The 21,546-nt window shown below is 37.7% G+C and overlaps 1 protein-coding gene across 1 annotated transcript in view; it reads left to right on the top strand.

Moving 5' to 3' along the window:
• The window catches only part of LOC134542586 (homogentisate 1,2-dioxygenase), a 61,937-nt gene that overhangs the window by 12,416 nt on the left and 27,975 nt on the right, over positions 1-21,546 (top strand). Inside the window, exons 3-4 of the mRNA XM_063386962.1 lie at positions 621-751; positions 18,341-18,524. Coding sequence (XP_063243032.1) covers positions 621-751; positions 18,341-18,524 — 315 coding nt within the window. The remainder of the gene's footprint in view (positions 1-620; positions 752-18,340; positions 18,525-21,546) is intronic.

Consider the following 21,546-nt stretch of genomic DNA (forward strand, 5'->3'; position numbering starts at 1 on the left):
CCATCCCCCAAATTAATGTTTTAATGTAATCAGGTAAGTGACAAATAAATAAAACAAAAACATAAAATTTAACCCATACGGGTATAATTAATTGATGGCTAGTGCAATAAGTCCACAAAGTTAATTCATGTCTGTTAAAAATAGTTTCTATTAAATATGTCTCAAATTGTTGTTGTACAGTTAATGATATTTTTGGCTTAGTAAAAATGCTGGTTATTACCAAGTAAACATGAACGACATTTGAAGAAAATTTTAAATGCATCACCTAGGCATGTTAAAATAATATTTAGCAATAATTCTGAAAATAATACAGCCAGACATTTAGAGAAATTTAAAATTATACACAAGTAAAAAAGCCATAAATTTGCAAAAGGATGTAGATATCATTAAAAATAATTGTAACAACTTAACTAAAAATTTATTACAAACTCAATAAAGTATTTAAAATATAAATATAAATACATATATCATAAAATTAGGTTTTTTTATAAAGATGTAGAACATTATAAATCTAGCAAAATTATTTAAATTAAACATAAATAAGATAATATCACTACTTATTTGTTTTTATTAATTTTTTTAAGTTTGCAATGCAAAAAGTGTATTTCTTTTTCCCACAGCACCTCGGCATGAGAACAAACGCTCTTGGCTCTACAGAATACGACCGTCCGTGATTCACCTCCCATTCGAGAGAGTAACATCTACACGCTTGGTGCAAAAATGGAGCGAAAACCCTCCAAACCCAAATCAGGTACAGGTATTTCACACCTGAAAGTTACTGTTGGATTACACTACTACTGGAGATCATAAATACATAGCTCATAGTCATAGTTTATTAACTTATCCTTAAAATGGCCTGAAGCTCCAACTCCATAGTAATTCTGAAGTGAACATTAATGGTTTTTTGAAACTCTAAGGACAACTATAGTTGCCCATGCAAAGGAATTCACCATTTATTCTCTAAATTAACAAGTGTAATAGGATGATTGAATTATAAAATACAGTAACAATGCAAGAAATCTTGAAAATTAATTATTTTTTTGGAATTTTGAATTTCAAATACAATCAAAATTTTAGTATTCAAATTAATTTTTATTGAAGGAAAAAGATTTGAAGAAAAATACTGGAGGAAACGTAGTAAATCCAAATAAAATCAATATGGAAAATGCTGAAGTCCTATTAATCCCAATATAAATATATTTTGTACTTTTAGTTTGTGATTATTAATATAAAATTATGACACGTATTGATTTAAAAGCTTAGTTTATGAAACAAACATTTAAAGGATTAATTTAAAATTTTCAACACAGTTTAGTACCTATATATAGATACCTAGATTTAGATTTGAGGTACACTTTTGTGATTTTAATTCAAGAAAACAGGGATCTGACTCCTCCTATTTCCATTGGCGGATGCAGGAGGAAGGCAGAGTATATGGGGGATATAACCCCCCCCCCCCCTTCAAGTTATGAAAACTTTGCAATATATCAGTGAAGACAATACGTTACAGTTCGAGAAGCCACATCGCCTACGGCTACTTCTGCCATATATGTCAGTGTGTTAGTGTCAATAGTCTTGTACGTTTTTGAATACACACGTTCAAATTTTAAATTTATTTCTACTTTTTTAAAATCCCCCTACTACAAAAAAAATCCTGTATCTGCCAATGTTCATCACTAATTACCGTATTTCAATCCTATTGTGCCAAAAAATCTGGATAGCCAAACCAAAATAAAAACTACCGCAGAAACTTGGGCAAGCATCAATCCTGCAAAAGCTGATACTGCACATAAATTCAAAATTAATTAACTGCTAGATGTTTGCCACTACAGAAAATAATTTGTACAGTGATGCAGATGAATGCATATCTGGTATAAGCGAAGCCTACTTGCCAATGAAACCTCCAACCATGATCTCTGGCCCTTTAACGAACTGTGTCGACCTGAGCAGAGAACAAGGAACTGTACTTACGGGATCCGCCAATTTGTGTTATTGAGTTGGGATGATAAGTGCTACTGTACTGATGCGTGTAGCATGGTATCGTCTCTATGCGCAAGTATCTAAACTGGAATGCAGTCTTCTTGTCATGCATTTAGGACACTATGAGATTTGTGCAGTAACCACAAATTTATAAGGTAGAGAAATGAAGATAAAGGTGCAATGTGAGTGCTTTCATTAATCTTTATTAGATTTTTTATGACTAAAAATTATTTTAAAAATTAACATTTTGACAATTTTCACTATTCAAAAAATGCACTTAAAAAAACAAGAAATGGAATCAGGACTGCTCATTCGCTCTTAGTGTATGCTTAAATGCTTTTCTTAAACAGACACCACTCTTGATATCTTGAGCAGTTTTCAAATTGCATGTTTTTATCTGAAGGTCTGCACACCATGTGTGTGCCCAGATAAGCAGGGCCTTTGAGCAATCCTATTGGTTATAACTTAAAATGTGTGCGTGGGGTCCACACGTGACAGCAGTGAAACTTCTTGCTTATTAGGTATGAAAAGAAATACGTAAATTATTGGTATTTTTTTATTGAACAAGAGATAATAATTGAGAATAGTAAGGATGTGGTTAAGAACTGAAATAAAAAAAAAAGCCTTTTTCCATGCCCTGTAATCTCACATTTATTTACTGGAACTTTTTGGCACCTATTTTTGGATTGTTTGTTCTAACGTTGCCTTTAATAACACATCTACTTCTGCATTTTTATTATTTTTAGTCATGATGTTAAATCACTTCTCCAGCTGAATAAAATGAAAGAACAAAAAACACTCCAATCAAACATAAATTACACTTATAAAGTTTATCTCGCATGTCTATAAGTAGTTTTTGACATTTCAAATCACAATGTTCACGTTCAAAAAATAATTACACTTATAAAGCTAACCTCTTAGGTCTATATGTCTTTTTTATATTAACAGTCACACTATTTACATAAAAATAAATGATACTTATAATATTAGTTGCACAAATCAAAAATTATTTTCTACACAAATAAATAGAGTGTAGATACTTTAAATCAAGTAAAAGAAATATGGTAGCATCGATAGTTAGCAGTAGTATGTAAATGGGGCTACTGTCACTGGGTCCTGGGTGTGGATTGAAGATTGTTTACATTGTGACGTCACGTGGGCCATCTTGGATGGTTGTGACCTTGACCTTTGACCTTGACCTTGACATTTGACATCCAAAATTTGCCAAAAATTCCTCAAAATCCGCCAAAATTTCCATTTCTGTGGAAAAAAATTCCGCCAAAAAATCTCAAAAATTGTGATAAATTAAAAATTCCCGTTTTCGAGGGAAAAATTTCCCGTTTTGAGGGAAAATTTCCCGTTTTATTCCTTAAAAATACCAGCAGCTATAAATGTCCATATAGAGGCTTAAGCATCCATGTCTACAGACTCAGATAAGCCTCTGACGTCATCATGGATTATGACGTCACCGTTGCAGTTTCCGTTACGATCGCCATCTTTAAAATCTTTATTTATTATCCGTTTTTAATAAAAAAAATTAAAATTTATAAAAAAATTCATTTAATAAAATTTTTAATAAAATATTTAAAAAAACAAGCATTTACGACACAGAACTCGGAGTCCTCGGTTCGAACCCGGTGAGGACAAAAAAATAAAAATGGCGACCGATCCTTCCCTCGTGTTGGCTGCAGGCAGACTGGCCCCCACCACTTTTTGCCATTCATATATATATATATATATCGTCACCTAGTATGACGTCATGTCTGCCATCTTGTCTTCGATGCTGGAAGCCATCATCATTGTATCGCCGGCGAGAGTGTGCTGACGCCATTTTAGTTTAATTCTTATCCGCTAGAGTGCAGTAATCATTTATTACTGTGACACCCGCCATCTTTAAATTTGGACGCCATCTTGAAAATCCGTAATTATTTAGCTAGAAATTCGGGAAAAGTTCCAAAATTCATTAAATAAATCACTCATTAATTTACATATTGATTCGAGACTTGGTTCGATCCCTGGGCGATTCAAATGATCTTAATTTTTATGTAAAAATACCTAAAAAATGACAGGTTCGAAAATAAAAACACTGCAAGTTCTTTTACAAACAAAATATTTATTACATAATTTCTATTTTACTACAGGATCACCTGCGAAGGTTAGCAATCTTACAAACATTTAGGTCCGCATAGGCGTGAAATGACTAATTCTTAGCTCCAATCGGTTTATACAAGACAGAGTCCAACCAGATCCTTTACAGACATAGTCCTCCTCTTCTTGACAGAGTTTCTGGATACCTTGTTTAACAGTTTGCTTGACATCGTTAGAACTGTAAATTACTGCAGCCGATGTCTTGAATGCACACTTCTTCACTTTGTCATCGAACGGATAAGGCTTTCCATATATACAGTCCAACCACAAGTTATATTTCAAAGGTCCGTTTGTTGCTACGTCATCAGTAAGCTGATTGATTATGTACTGTCTGATATCATCAAGAAAATTACAAATGTCCTTCGACTCACTTAACGTACTTGGATAATAGTAGTCTTTCAATGTTCCACGAAATGCAGACTGCGCCAAGTAGAAGCCATTATCGTTCACTTGTAATGCTCCGATCACAGTCTTAGTTTTATTTTCATGTTCAGATGCCACAGCAATCGGTTGCTGCACATCGGTTTTTTTACTTGTACGCTCACGAGTCACCAATCTAAACTCAGGAGTCATAATTGCTGCAGGTAGTTCAGCAGTAGGCGCACGGACTTCTCCTTTACAGTTTATCGCATGTCGGTGCAAATTATCAATTCGAGTAAACCATTTATGACACTCGTCACAGCGAAACTTCATGCGAGAAGGATTATTCGTTCATTTACTCCTCTCATGTCTCCGTACATCATGTGCAAATGCAAACGTCATGTCGCAGTAGCCACAAGGATGCCTAGTTGAAGACAAACCCGAACCAGATGTCGCTGTTACTGCAACTGTACCATTTCCAGGCATACTCTTATGCACATCAATGCATCGTTGTTGTATAGAAACCTTTACTTACTGCCGCACTGCAGGACCTTTACATGTCTCCAAGTGATGCTTCAAATTAGTATTTCTTGTAAATTGCTTGCAACACTTAATACAACCAAACATTTTACGATAAGGGTTCTTGGCACATTCTCTCTTCTCGTGTCGACGAGCATTGCTGATGTTTGAGAAAATCTTGTCACAGTAATGACATCGATGTTCGTTAGTTGTTGACGATTAGCCAACCACTGAAGTCTCCATCGAGGGCGAAACAGCGTTCGTCGAGGGTTCCTGTACAGCCAGCACTACCGGCATTAAAGTCTCTTCTTTTGGTGGTATCACATCTGTTGACATCTCCTCCAATGTTGACGTCGTCATTGCCAACGGGATCTGCTCCTTCACGGTCGTAGCTGTCGTCAAGGTTCCCGTAGTCGATGGTACAACCTCCATCGAGTTCGAAGTTAAAGTCGGTAAAGATGCCATCGAGTTCGCAAGAACAGATAATTACGAAACTTATGCACCAGAAGAAACAAACTAGGTGATCCTTACACCGCGGACGTAAGTAACAAACTGAGCGTCCTGCTGTCTAGGACTCGCTTATATACATGCACCGTATGGAATAATACGCTAGTCAAATCAAGAACTATCTACAATAATACTAGAGTCAAAACAACATTAAAAATAGAAGGACCATCAACGAAAAGGCAGCACATTTGGAAGCACCGTCTAGGAAAAGGCAGCACATTTGGAAGCACCGACAACGAAAAGGCAGCACATTTGGAAGCACTGACAACGAAAATGCAGCACATTTGGAAGCACCGACAACGAAAAGGCAGCACATTTGGAAGCACCGACAACGAAAAGGCAGCACATTTGGAAGCACCGACAACGAAAAGGCAGCACATTTGGAAGCACCGACAACGAAAAGGCAGCACATTTGTGAGCACCGACATCGAAAAGGCAGCACATTTGGAAGCACCGACAACGAAAAGGCAGCACACTTGGAAGCACCGACAACGAAAAGGCAGCACATTTGGAAGCACTGACAACGAAAAGGCAGCACATTTTGGATGCACCATCATAAAGGCAGCACATTTTGGAAGCACCATCGAATAAGGAAGCACATTTGGAAGCTCCATCAACAAAAAAAAAGGCAAAAAGGAAGCACAAGTTACGAGATCTAAATCTTAGTTAGAAATCAGAATACAAGAAATAAAAACATTAAATTCTTATAATTTAAATTATTTATTTTATTTCTTTACATTATACAAATGCAAGTAAAACAAGCCATTATTGTATGTAGCCAGCTTTCCTCAGTTCCTTGAGTATGAAGGATATTTCTTTGATGCACGAATAGTTTCCTGCACAAAGCGAACCATGTAGAAGTCTTAGTCGGTCAACCAATATGTTTGGATCTTTCCATGATGTGTAATCAACCTCTTCTACCACCATATTCCTTGCACGTTTATAATAAATATTATGATCTCTGGTGTCTTCCGTTTACCACCAACCTCAGGGTAACTTTCATTTTTGAGACTGAGATCATCACGAGCTTGATCAGATTTATTTATTATATCACGTCGTTTCCATCGTTTCGGTCTCAGGACACCGCCACATTCTTCGATCTTGTCAGCTTTAGGTGCTTCATCATAGTCTATGTCTTTGTCAACAGCCTCAGAGTCACTGTAACAATCACCGTAGAAGGAATCGTCTTCACCCAATTTACCGTAATAATTCGATGTTGATGATGTCGAAGTGTCTTCATCGTCTTCATGCTTCCTTTTTAGCAGTCCATCATTTCTACAAAGTAGGAAAGATCTACTTGAATTCGGCTGGAATATATTCTCACTTTTCACGTTAAGGATTCTTCCATTGTCTTCATTCTTCCGTAAATCATCAACCTCCTTCAATTTAAGTTCTTTGTCGAGATCGGAAGAGCCAAGAAAATTATTGTTGTAATGCAGATCACTCTTCCTTAGTCTAGTAGATTCATCGTTGTCCTCTAGCTTGTACGCAGGCTTGGCGTTACAAGTTCTGCCATGTCTTTTTAGGCTCTCTCTCCGCGTAAACGACTTGCTACATCGAACACAACTTATCATATTGCGCAGTGGATTTTTAACACAGTCATTCTTCTCGTGTTGTCTTTTATTCTTTCTCAAGATAAACTCTTTGCTGCAAAACTTACACCTATGTTCTTTCGATACAGCGTCAGATACCAAATCGGAATTCATATTAGTTACTGAGACTAATGTCAGATACCAATTGAGTGTTTTTAAATTAGATCTAATACTTAAATAGAAATTTTTTCTTATTTCATCAGCGAGAATTAATATATCACATGCAAAAGTACTTTATGCATGTAGTTCTGCTTTTCAACAACAGATGACGCCACATGTTGCTTGCAGGTAAATAATATTTAGTTCTTTTATGCGGGATGCGTGATGCTCACTAACGATCGCAAAATAAGGATGGCTTCGCTAGACTCCAAGGAAAAGGAAGTTCGTCTTGCATGTTGGTGCTCCACAGATGTCTCATGGCGTAATATTAATTTGACTGAGTAATGATATTTGTCAATTCCACCTGATAAAAATATTGCAAGTTTTGATTTAGTAGCAGAAATTATCGAATTAAATGTAACTCCAAATAAAATGACATGTCTCATTAGACAAAAAAAACCATGCAGAGAGCGGTTCCTCAGAATAGTCAGAAACACTTGAAGAAACCACAGGAATGATTGCAAGAACACGGGAAAAACCATCAAAATATTGACAAGAATAATCAGGAGCACACGGAGAAAACCATCATAATATTTGCAAGAATAATCAGGAGCACACGGAGAAAACCATCATAATATTTGCAAGAATAATCAGGAGCACACGGAGAAAACCATCATAATATTTGCAAGAATAATCAGGAGCACACGGAGGAAACCATCATAACATTGACCAGATTAATCAGAAGTACTCGGAGAAAACCACCACATGTTTTCCTTGATATGATAAAATTACAGGAAAAAATATTTAAAAATAAAAAAAAATTTAAAAAAATGCATAAACAGTTTCTGCTAGCTTGTAAACTTATCATTGTTGAGCAAAGATAGAGTTCTTGTACAAGCCAGAAATGTATGCATTTTTTTAAATTTTTTTTTATTTTTAAATATTTTTTCCTGTAATTTTATGATATCAAGGAAAACATGTGGTGGTTTTCTCCGAGTACTTCTGATTAATCTCGTCAATGTTATGATGGTTTCCTCCGTGTGCTCCTGATTATTTTTGCAAATATTATGATGGTTTTCTCCGTGTGCTCCTGATTATTCTTGCAAATATTATGATGGTTTTCTCCGTGTGCTCCTGATTATTCTTGCAAATATTATGATGGTTTTCTCCGTGTGCTCCTGATTATTCTTGTCAATATTTTGATGGTTTTTCCCGTGTTCTTGCAATCATTCCTGTGGTTTCTTCAAGTGTTTCTGACTATTCTGAGGAACCGCTCTCTGCATGGATTTTTTTTGTCTAATGAGACATGTCATTTTATTTGGAGTTACATTTAATTCGATAATTTCTGCTACTAAATCAAAACTTGCAATATTTTTATCAGGTGGAATTGACAAATATCATTACTCAGTCAAATTAATATTACGCCATGAGTAGAGACCTGTAAAATTCGCGGATTCATTTTGCGATAGGATAGAGTCCAAATACTTTTGACATTATTTTGCTTCAGTGATTGGGCCACAGTTTATCTGAAGGACTCTGGGCCAATGAAAAATCTTTAATAGAAGAATAAGCGAATCACGATCATTCCAGTCAACAGGTGTTACGAGTCGATAACCAATCAGCAGATGTAATTTGCACGAGTGCGTAGAGGATCATGGAGTCTATCCTTTAGGGATTTGAAATCGCGAATTTTACAGGTCTCTAGCCATGAGACATCTGTGGAGCACCAACATGCAAGACGAACTTCCTTTTCCTTGGAGTCTAGCGAAGCCATCCTTATTTTGCGATCGTTAGTGAGCATCGCGCATCCCGCATAAAAGAACTAAATATTATTTACCTGCAAGCAACATGAGGCGTCATCTGTTGTTGAAAAGCAGAACTACATGCATAAAGTACTTTTGCATGTGATATATTAATTCTCGCTGATGAAATATGAAAAAATTTCTATTTAAGTATTAGATCTAATTTAAAAACACTCAATTGGTATCTGACATTAGTCTCAGTAACTAATATGAATTCCGATTTGGGATCTGACGCTGTATCGAAAGAACATAGGTGTAAGTTTTGCAGTAAAGAGTTTATCTTGAGAAAGAATAAAAGACAACACGAGAAGAATGACTGTGTTAAAAATCCACTGCGCAATATGATAAGTTGTGTTCGATGTAGCAAGTCGTTTACGCGGAGAGAGAGCCTAAAAAGACATGGCAGAACTTGTAGCGCCAAGCCTGCGTACAAGCTAGAGGACAACGATGAATCTACTAGCCTAAGGAAGAGTGATCTGCATTACGACAATAATTTTCTTGGCTCTTCCGATCTCGACAAAGAACTTAAATTGAAGGAGGTTGATGATTTACGGAAGAATGAAGACAATGGAAGAATCCTTAACGTGAAAAGTGAGAATATATTCCAGCCGAATTCAAGTAGATCTTTCCTACTTTGTAAAAATGATGGACTCCTAATAAGGAAGCATGAAGACGATGAAGACACTTCAACATCATCAACATCGAATTATTACGGTAAATTGGGTGATTGTTACAGTGACTCTGAGGCTGTTGACAAAGACATAGACTATGATGAAGCACCTAAAGCTGTCAAGATCGAAGAATGTGGTGGTGTCCTGAGACCGAAACGGTGGAAACGACGTGATATATTAAATAAATCTGATAAAGCTTGTGATGATCACCGTCTCAAACATGGAAGTTACCCTGAGGTTGATGGTAAAACGGAGGACACCAGAGATCATAATATTTATTATAAAGGTGCAAGGAAGATGGTGGTAGAAGAGAATGATTACACATCATGGAAAGATCCAAACATATTGGTTGACCGGCTAAGACTTCTACATGGTTTGCTTTGTGCAGGAAACTATTCGTGCATCAAAGAAATATCCTTCATACTCAAGGAACTGAGGAATGCTGGCTACATACAATAATGGCTTGTTTTACTTGCATTTGTATAATGTAAAGCAATAAAATAAATAATTTAAATTATAAGAATTTAATGTTTTTATTTCTTGTATTCTGATTTCTAACTAAGACTTAGATCTCGTAACTTTTGCTTCCTTTTTGCCTTTTTTTTTTTTGTTGATGGAGCTTCCAAATGTGCTTCCTTATTCGATGGTGCTTCCAAAATGTGCTGCCTTTATGATGGTGCATCCCAAAATGTGCTGCCTTTTCGTTGTCGGTGCTTCCAAATGTGCTGCCTTTTCGTTGTCGGTGCTTCCAAATGTGCTGCCTTTTCGTAGTCGGTGCTTCCATATGTGCTGCCTTTTCGTTGTCGGTGCTGCCAAATGTGCTGCCTTTTCGTTGTCGGTGCTGCCAAATGTGCTGCCTTTTCGTTGTCGGTGCTTCCAAATGTGCTGCCTTTTCGTTGTCGGTGCTGCCAAATGTGCTGCCTTTTCGTTGTCGGTGCTTCCAAATGTGCTGCCTTTTCGTTGTCGGTGCTTCCAAATGTGCTGCCTTTTCGTTGTCGGTGCTTCCAAATGTGCTGCCTTTTCGTTGTCGGTGCTTCCAAATGTGCTGCCTTTTCGTTGTCGGTGCTTCCAAATGTGCTGCCTTTTCGTTGTCGGTGCTTCCAAATGTGCTGCCTTTTCGTTGTCGGTGCTTCCAAATGATCTGCCTTTTCGTTGTCGGTGCTTCCAAATGTGCTGCCTTTTCGTTGTCGGTGCTTCCAAATGATCTGCCTTTTCGTTGTCGGTGCTTCCAGAATGTGCTTCCTTTTTGTTGATGGAGCTTCTATTTTTTAAATGTTGTTTTGACTCTAGTATTATAATAAATTGTTCTTGATTTGACTAGCGTATTATTCCATACGGTGCATGTATATAAGCAAGTCCTAGACAGCAGGACGCTCAGTTTTGTTACTGACGTCGGCGGTGTAAGGATCACCTAGTTTGTTTAATCTGGAGCATAAATCGCGTAATTACCTGTTCTTGCGAACTCGATGGCATCTTTACCGACTTTAACGTTCAACGCGGAGGTTGTACCATCGTATACGGGAACCTTGACGACAGCTACGACGGAGAAGGAGTAGATCCCGTTGGCAACGATGACGTCAACATTGGAAGGAGATTTCAACAGATGTGATACCACCAGCAGAAGAGACTTTAATGCCGGTAGTGCTGACTGTACAGGAAACCTTGACGAACGCTGTTTCGCCCTCGATGGAGACTTCAATGGATGGCGAATCGTCAACAACTAACGAACATCGATGTCGTTACTGTGACAAGATTTTCTCAAACATCAGCAATGCTCGTCGACACGAGAAGAGAGAATGTGCCAAGAACCCTTATCGTAAAATGTTTGGTTGTATTAAGTGTCGCAAGCAATTTACAAGAAATGTTAATTTGAAGCATCACTTGGAGACATGTAAAGGACCTGCAGTGCGGCAGAAAGTAAAGGTTTCTATACAACAACGATGCATTGATGTGCATAAGAGTATGCCTGGAAATGATTCAGTTGCAGTAACAGCGACATCTGGTTCGGATTTGTCTTCAACTAGGCATCCTTGTGGCTACTGCGACATGACGTTTGCATTTGCACATGATGTACGGAGACATGAGAGGAGTAAATGTACGAAGAATCCTTCTCGCATGAAGTTTCGCTGTGACGAGTGTCATAAATGGTTTACTCGAATTGATAATTTGCGCCGACATTCGATAAACTGTAAAGGTGAAGTCCGTGCGCCTACTGCTGAACTACCTGCAGCAATTACGACTCCTGAGTTTAGATTGGTGACTCGTGAGCGTACAAGTAAAAAAACTGATGTGCAGCAACCGATTTCTGTGGCATCTGAACATAAGACTGTGATCGGAGCATTACAAGTGAACGATAATGGCTTCTACTTGGCGCAGTCTGCATTTCGTGGAACATTGAAAGACTACTATTATCCAAGTACGTTAAGTGAGTCAAAGGACATTTGTAATTTTCTTGATGATATCAGACAGGACATAATCAATCAGCTTACTGATGACGTAGCAACAAACGGACCTTTGAAATATAACTTGTGGTTGGACTGTATATATGGAAAGCCTTATCCGTTCGATGACAAAGTGAAGAAGTGTGCATTCAAGACATCGGCTGCAGTAATTTACAGTTCTAACGATGTCAAGCAAACTGTTAAACAAGGTATCCAGAAACTCTGTCAAGAAGAGGAGGACTATGTCTGTAAAGGATCTGGTTGGACTCTGTCTTGTATAAACCGATTGGAGCTAAGAATTAGTCATTTCACGCCTATGCGGACCTAAATGTTTGTAAGATTGCTAACCTTCGCAGGTGATCCTGTAGTAAAATAGAAATTATGTAATAAATATTTTGTTTGTAAAAGAACTTGCAGTGTTTTTATTTTCGAACCTGTCATTTTTTAGGTATTTTTACATAAAAATTAAGATTATTTCCATCGATCGGGTATCGAACCGAGGACAGGAATCGATCGAATCAATATGTAAATTAATGAGTGATTTTTTTGATGAATTTTGGAATTTTTCCCGCTTTTCTAGCTAAATAATTACGGATTTTCAAGATGGCGGTCAAATTTCAAGATGGCGGGTGTCACAGTAATAATAAATGATTACTGCACTCTAGCGGATAAGAACTAAACTAACATGGTGTCAGCGCACTCTCGCCGACGAAAACAAGATGGTGGTCTCCAGCATCAAAGACAAGATGGCGGACATGACGTCATACTAGGTGACGATATATATGCTTTGAAAAAAAGTGGTGGGAGTCAGTCTGCCTGCAGCCACCATTGAGGAAGGAGCCTGTCGCCATTTTTAATTTTTTTGCCCTCACCGGGTTCGAACCGAGGACTACGAACTCCGTGTCGTAAATGTATGTTTTTTAAATATTTTTCATTAAATTTTATTAAGTGAATTTTTTTATAAATTTTAAAAAAATTTCATTAAAATCGGATAATAAATAAAAAAGTTAAAGATGGCGGCCGTAACGTAAATTGCAACGGTGACGTCATCATACAATATGGCGGATAACACAATGCCGGAATTTTCTAGAACACAATGACGTCATCCAAAATGGCGGATCCAAGATGGCGGATCCAAAATGGCCGCCGGGGTCAAGGTCAAAGGTCAAGGTCACAACCATCCAAGATGGCGGTCATAATCCTAGATGACGTCAGAGGCTTATCGGAGGCTGTAGACAAGGATGCTTAAGCCTCTTTTAGGAATTTGGGTTCTTTCTAGGGCAAAACGACTTTTGAGGATTTTTGAAATCCTAATTTTTGGATTGTGGAATTTTTTGCGATTTTTTGGCGGAATTTTTTTCACAGAAATGTAAATTTTGACGAATTTTGAGGAATTTTGGGCAATTTTTGTCCAATTTTGGCGAATTTTGAGGGTCAAAGGTCAAGGTCAAACTTGTCCCGTTACGTTGTGTCCCGTTACACTCCTCCAAGATGGCCGCCGTGACGTCACAATCCAAGATGGCGGACCGACAATCACAATCCACGCGCCAGCGCCGTGCGCCAGTAGCCCCATTCCTATACTACTTAAAGTACTTTTGCGTGAGATATATTAATTCTCGCTGATGAAATATGAAAAAAATTCTATTTAAGTAATGGATCTAATTTAAAACACTCAATAGGTATCTGGCATTAGTCTCAGTAACTAATATGAATTCCGATTTGGGATCTGGCGCTGTATCGAAAGAACATAGGTGTAAGTTTTGCAGCAAAGAGTTTATCTTGAGAAAGAATAAAAGACAACACGAGAAGAATGACTGTGTCAAAAATCCACTGCGCAATATGATAAGTTGTGTTCGATGTAGCAAGTCGTTTACGCGGAGAGAGAGCCTAAAAAGACATGGCAGAACTTGTAACGCCAAGCCTGCGTACAAGCTAGAGGACAACGATGGATCTACTAGACTAAGGAAGAGTGATCTGCATTACAACAATAATTTTCTTGGCTCTTCCGATCTCGACAAAGAACTTAAATTGAAGGAGGTTGATGATTTACGGAAGAATGAAGACAATGTAAGAATCCTTAACGTGAAAAGTGAGAATATATTCCAGCCGAATTCAAGTAGATCTTTCCTACTTTGTAGAAATGATGGACTCCTAAAAAGGAAGCATGAAGACGATGAAGACACTTCGACATCATCAACATCGAATTATTACGGTAAATTGGGTGAAGACGATTCCTTCTACGGTGATTGTTACAGTGACTCTGAGGCTGTTGACAAAGACATAGACTATGATGAAGCACCTAAAGCTGACAAGATCGAAGAATGTGGCGGTGTCCTGAGACCGAAACGATGGAAACGACGTGATATAATAAATAAATCTGATCAAGCTTGTGATGATCTCAGTCTCAAAAATGAAAGTTACCCTGAGGTTGGTGGTAAACGGAAGACACCAGAGATCATAATATTTATTATAAACGTGCAAAGAAGATAGTGGTAGAGGAGGATGATTACACATCATGAAAAGATCCAAACATATTGGTTGACCGGCTAAGACTTCTACATGGTTCGCTTTGTGCAGGAAACTATTCGTGCATCAAAGAAATATCCTTCATACTCAAGGAACTGAGGAAAGCTGGCTACATACAATAATGGCTTGTTTTACTTGCATTTGTATAATGTAAAGAAATAAAATAAATAATTTAAATTATAAGAATTTAATGTTTTTATTTCTTGTATTCTGATTTCTAACTAAGACTTAGATCTCGTAACTTGTGCTTCCTTTTTGCTTTTTTTTTGTTGATGGAGCTTCCAAATGTGCTTCCTTATTCGATGGTTCTTCTAAATGTGCTGCCTTTTAGTTGTCGGTGCTTCGAAATGTGCTGCCTTTTCGTTGTCGGTGCTTCCAAATGTGCTGCCTTTTCGTTGTCGGTGCTTCCAAATGTGCTGCCTTTTCGTTGATGGTCCTTCTATTTTTAATGTTGTTTTGACTCTAGTATTATTTAGATAGTTCTTGATTTGACTAGCGTATTATTCCATACGGTGCATGTATATAAGCAAGTCCTAGACAGCAGGACGCTCAGTTTGTTACTGACGTCGGCGGTGTAAGGATCACCTAGTTTGTTTCTTCTGGTGCATAAGTTTCGTAATTACCTCTTCTTGCGAACACGTTGGCATCTTTACCGACTTTAACGTCGAACTCGATGGAGGTTGTACCATCGACTACGGGAACCTTGACGACAGCTACGACGGAGAAGGAGCAGATCCCGTTGGCAACGACGACGTCAACATTGGAGGAGATTTCAACAGACGTGATACCACCAAAAGAAGAGACTTTAATGCCGGTAGTGCTGGCTGTACAGGAACCCTCGACGAACGCTGTTTCGCCCTCGATGGAGACTTCAATGGTTGGCGAATAGTCAACAACTAAGGAACATCGATGTCATTACTGTGACAAGATTTTCTCAAACATCAGCAATGCTCGTCGACACAAGAAGAGAGAATGTGCCAAGAACCCTTATCGTAAAATGTTTGGTTGTATTAAGTGTCGCAAGCAATTTATAAGAAATGCTAATTTGAAGCATCACTTGGAGACATGTAAAGGTCCTGCAGTGCGGCAGAAAGTAAAGTTTTCTATACAACAACGATGCATTGATGTGCATAAGAGTATGCCTGGAAATGGTACAGTTGCAGTAACATTGACATCTGGTTCGGGTTTGTCTTCAACTAGGCATCCTTGTGGCTACTTCGACATGACGTTTGCATTTGCACATGATGTACGGAGACATGAGAGCAGTAAATGTACGAATAATCCTTCTCGCATGAAGTATCGCTGTGACGTGTGTCATAAATGGTTTACTCGAATTGATAATTTGCACCGACATGCGATAAACTGTAAAGGAGAAGTCCGTGCGCCTACTGCAGAACTACCTGCAGCAATTACGACTCCTGAGTTTAGATTGGTGACTCGTGAGCGTACAAGTAAAAAAACCGATGTGCAGCAACCGATTGCTGTGGCATCTGAACATGAAAATAAAACTAAGACTGTGATCGGAGCATTACAAGTGAACGATAATGGCTTCTACTTGGCGCAGTCTGCATTTCGTGGAACATTGAAAGACTACTATTATCCAAGTACGTTAAGTGAGTCGAAGGACATTTGTAATTTTCTTGATGATATCAGACAGTACATAATCAATCAGCTTACTGATGACGTAGCAACAAACGGACCTTTGAAATATAACTTGTGGTTGGACTGTATATATGGAAAGCCTTATCCGTTCGATGACAAAGTGAAGAAGTGTGCATTCAAGACATCGGCTGCAGTAATTTACAGTTCTAACGATGTCAAGCAAACTGTTAAACAAGGTATCCAGAAACTCTGTCAAGAAGAGGAGGACTATGTCTGTAAAGGATCTGGTTGGACTCTGTCTTGTATAAACCGATTGGAGCTAAGAATTAGTCATTTCACGCCTATGCGGACCTAAATGTTTGTAAGATTGCTAACCTTCGCAGGTGATCCTGTAGTAAAATAGAAATTATGTAATAAATTTATGTTTGTAAAAGAACTTGCAGTGTTTTTATTTTCGAACCTGTCATTTTTTTAGGCATTTTTACATAAAAATTAAGATCATTTGTATCGCCCAGGGATCGAACCAAGTCTCGAATCAATATGTAAATTAATGAGTGATTTATTTAATGAGTTTTGGAACTTTTCCCGAATTTCTAGCTAAATAATTACGGATTTTCAAGATGGCGTCCAAATTTAAAGATGGCGGGTGTCACAGTAATAAATGATTACTGCACTCTAGCGGATAAGAATTAAACTAAAATGGCGTCAGCGCACTCTCGCCGGCGATACAATGATGATGGCTTCCAGCATCGAAGACAAGATGGCAGACATGACGTCATACTAGGTGACGATATATATGAATGGCAAAAAGTGGTGGGGGCCAGTCTGCCTGCAGCCACCACGAGGGAAGGATCGGTCGCCATTTTTATTTTTTTGCCCTCACCGGGTTCGAACCGAGGACTCCGAGCTCCGTGTCGTAAATGCTTGTTTTTTTAAATATTTTATTAAAAATTTTATTAAATGGATTTTTTTATAAATTTTCATTTTTTTATTAAAAACGGATAATAAATAAAGATTTTAAAGATGGCTATCGTAACGGAAACTGCAACGGTGACGTCATAATCCATGATGACGTCAGAGGCTTATCTGAGGCTGTAGACATGGATGCTTAAGCCTCTATATGGACATTTATAGCTGCTGGTATTTTTAAGGAATAAAACGGGAAATTTTCCCTCAAAACGGGAAATTTTTCCCTCGAAAACGGGAATTTTTAATTTATCACAATTTTTGAGATTTTTTGGCGGAATTTTTTTCCACAGAAATGGAAATTTTGGCGGATTTTGAGGAATTTTGAGCAAATTGTGCCCAATTTTGGCAAATTTTGGAGGTCAAATGTCAAGGTCAAGGTCAAAGGTCAAGGTCACAACCATCCAAGATGGCCGCCGTGACGTCACAATGTAAACAATCTTCAATCCACACCCAGGACCCAGTGCCAGGAGCCCCATTTACATACTACTGTTAGCTGTTACAAAAACTGAGGAGTAGACAAACACAAGCAGCTTTACGAGAATTCTGTAGCGTCACTGCTGCGTCATTTCTACCTCTCCCCTGCTGTCTCCCCTTCCGGCTAGTTCTACTAGCATATAGCATGCTATGGTAGTATCTATTCCCCCTCCCTCTGCTGTCTTCCCATTTGACCACTAGCCATGCGTTGGAGTGGCGTCGCTGCTGATGCACTCTCCTCCTCTATCGGTTCCCCCATCACGTACCTAACTATTACCCTCATGTGATCAGAATTTTATATAATGCTCAAATTGTAGCCCCCTCAGCAAAGATGTTTCACTTCAAAAATATGAATAATATTTCCACAATAATCAAAAGACAAAGTAGTCATTTACTCATGAAACTATGAAGTGAGGTGGCACACTGGCAAAACACTGAAATAAAGTCCACAGGACACTCATTTCAGCTTGACCTTGGTTTCCCAAAATCAACTCTTGGAAATGCTGGTATGAATTTTTATCATAGGCAGTGGCCGATCAATTCCATCATCAACTTCCCTGTCATCAAGTGTTACTGTGTCCAATTCTCTCATCATCAGTGGTAAGAAAAGCCTAACTAAAAAAAAAATTCTTTGTGACATATTTTTTCAGATGCGTTGGTTGCCTTTCAAACTGCCGGGAGATGATGAAAAGGTAGACTTTGTTGATGGCCTGTACACAGTCTGTGGGGCGGGGCATCCCTCAACAAGGTCAGGGGTAGCAGTTCACGTCTTCCTGTGTAACACATCCATGGAAGACAAGTGTTTCTACAATTCTGATGGCGATTTTCTCATAGGTTTGTATTTCAATAACTAAAAACAATTACTAGAAAATATTTGCCCTAAGGTACATTGAAAGGCCTTTAGTCCGGCATATCTGAGACCACGGCCACGCCACATTTACGACTGTGCTGGATTAGCGATTTCGCAGGATTATTCAAAATTAAATTTAGTTGTAGAGGGAATGCCAAATGTGAAAACATGAATTGTGTAACCCACTATAAAAAGGAAAACTCTACTGAAAAGAAAACTAACAGTAATGATAAACTCTGAACAAACGAATGTGTAATATAGCAACTTGGTGGCCCAGGTCAAAATCTGAATGCGAGCAGCTCTTTAGTGCCCAATTACAGAAAGTGTCAAATTTAGAATGCTGTATAAAGGCTTGTAAGTGTTGTAGGCTACTTATAATTAATAATATGAGGCCATTTGCTTTTTTACATAGAAGTAGCACAAACAATCTCATCCACATATAACCTTAACATTTTAGGGTGGCATTTTCAGATTTTATAAGGAAATTATTATTAATGTACAGAAGCTTAAATAAAATAAATATGAGCAAGTCTTTGAGTATTCACCAGTGATGTGTGTAAACATCTAACCTCAGTAACCAGAAAATACATATGTTCTCATGTTGAAAATAAACTTATAATACGAAACTCGGACACCAAATTTAATATAGAAATCTTCAGAATTACGCCGAGCATGATAAATATAAGAAAACGTATTTATTTTAGGGAAAAACTGTAAAAATTTTCCCTCTTTTTAAAATCTATCTATAATTCTGTTCAACAAGATGGTACAGGTGATTTCTCAGGGCTAGCCGAACAACAAGAGTACCGAACGCGTTGTATGTTAATGCTTCAACGCTCAAAATTTGATACTTACCCCCTAGACCGGAATTATCATCGGCTGCATTTTTGATGTTATACTTCGTTAGGCACATTGAGGGTGAAATTTTAGAATGCATCAGAAATACAATGAAATAAGCACTCATTAGTCATTACACAATATAAATTTGACAGGTTGAATTTCCAATGTGCATGCATGCAAAAACTGCTATAGTAACGAGCCGAAGTCATCAAGATGGCGGATCCACATGTGGCAACATGCACTCGTGCATGTTTCATGAATATTGAGTGTGTACTAAGCGTACATTTTTCATGATACAAATTTTGTGTAGTCTTTTGAAAAACGTATTTTGGCTAGCCCTTCAAAATTTATCCTTTCGAATTTCCATTTGTTTGTTTAGTAATTTTACAGATGTTACCGACAGTGATTGTACAACAAATAAATCATGTTCTCGTGCATGGCTTAGTCAGGCATTTTGATAGCTTGATTCATTATTTTCATGACGGTTCATGCAGTTGTAGGGACGTGATTTGTGCTGTCACATTAGTTTTGGAATTGTTAAAGCCTTGATTGTGAAACCTGATGATAATAAAGTTTTCAGGAAAGTGTACACGACTCAGATTTAATTGTTTGTTTGGTAATTCTGGGGTGATGTGCTGGTCAGGATAGTAGATTTGTATCTTGGTCCCTGTGTTTCTTATGCCTAATACCTGTTTTCCTTTTGTGAGCGTGAACACACATCTGTATCAGTACAGTACCCTCTGATGTCACCGTTTGCATTTTTAACCACAGTAAGATGCACATTTTTTAAACTTCATGCTTATTGGTTAGGCCATTGGTTTGAATAGTTGGCTCGTGATGTGCACATTTTGACTTGATTTTCGAAAAGGAATTTTATTAAAATACTGCCCTCCTTGTTAAAATTCACTACACAATTAGTACTATAAAGTTTTTTCACACGTTAGAAGTTATACTTCTATGGCATTACTAAAATATTAAACTGACACATTTTAAGACACACATTATAACACTAAGTATTAGTTTGTAAATATAATTTTGCTCAAATTATTTAAATTTTTCAGTCTGTAAATACTTCTTACAAGCAAACCTTAACCTTATTGAGCGGACTGAATATTATTATATTATAATGTTATTGAAAAAGTAAAAAAAAAAAAATCCCCGTCCCTTACAGTTAACTAGCATGTGTTCTACCACTCAGACAATATGAGTTTAGGGAGGAGACTATGTTCCGTTATACCTCGTTCATATGATGTAACTGGGACCAAAGGCAATTGTACAATCAAAAAAATAGGATAATTCGGTTAATATAGGTAATAAGCAAAACAATTAAAAACTTAAAATAAGCAGACACAGGGCTTTCGAAAATACCAGAGCAATAAAATCCACTGAAAATAGTAGGGTACTGAAAGCGTCTATCTTATGACTTAATTCTTTGAAAGTCAGAAGCTAACATCTCCACTTTATTACTAGGGGGGAATAAAACTTCAATAAAACTCATCACTCAGTGTTAATCTTATCAGTAGAGCTTTACTCTGCGTAATTAATGAGAGAAAAACACTGTACTAAACTTCAATGAAAATATGACAACTGATAAGCTAAAATTACTTATAAATAAATTTACCCTAAATTCTGTTACTTAAACCATTTCTTTTACCATCCAGTTTTGAGTTATTTCATAAACAACCTTAAAATTTATTTAACTAGCCTCCCGTAGGTAAGTTTAACTTACGTAGTCTTTTCATAATGCACGGTTCCAAAGACGTACGACAAACCATCCCGAGAGAGCCTGACACTTGCACTTACGTCTCGACTTCAACTCCTGATTTCCAACTTTGTACCTCAAGGGCCACTGCCCGCCAAGTGAACCTAAATGAAAATTTTGTATCGCTAAAGGACTCTGAATTCGCAAACTACCGACTCGTTATCACTGAGAGAACACCTGTCCGAGTTGAGCCCACACAAATGTTAACGACTTACAACATCTTAAAATAATTTTTAAGAATTTAAACTGAGACTCGTTCCCTCTGGAACCAACCCTCTCCAAGCAAGCCCCGTGCAATAGCAAACACACGCTTAAAGATTCTATGCCCAACTTACTAGAAAATTTCAGTTTTGCCTTAACCAAATTCTGCATCAAGGTCTCGGGCCATCTGAGCGGGCCCCGTC

Source organism: Bacillus rossius, assembly GCF_032445375.1.
Source record: "Bacillus rossius redtenbacheri isolate Brsri chromosome 9 unlocalized genomic scaffold, Brsri_v3 Brsri_v3_scf9_1, whole genome shotgun sequence".
Lineage (NCBI taxonomy): Eukaryota > Metazoa > Arthropoda > Insecta > Phasmatodea > Bacillidae > Bacillus > Bacillus rossius.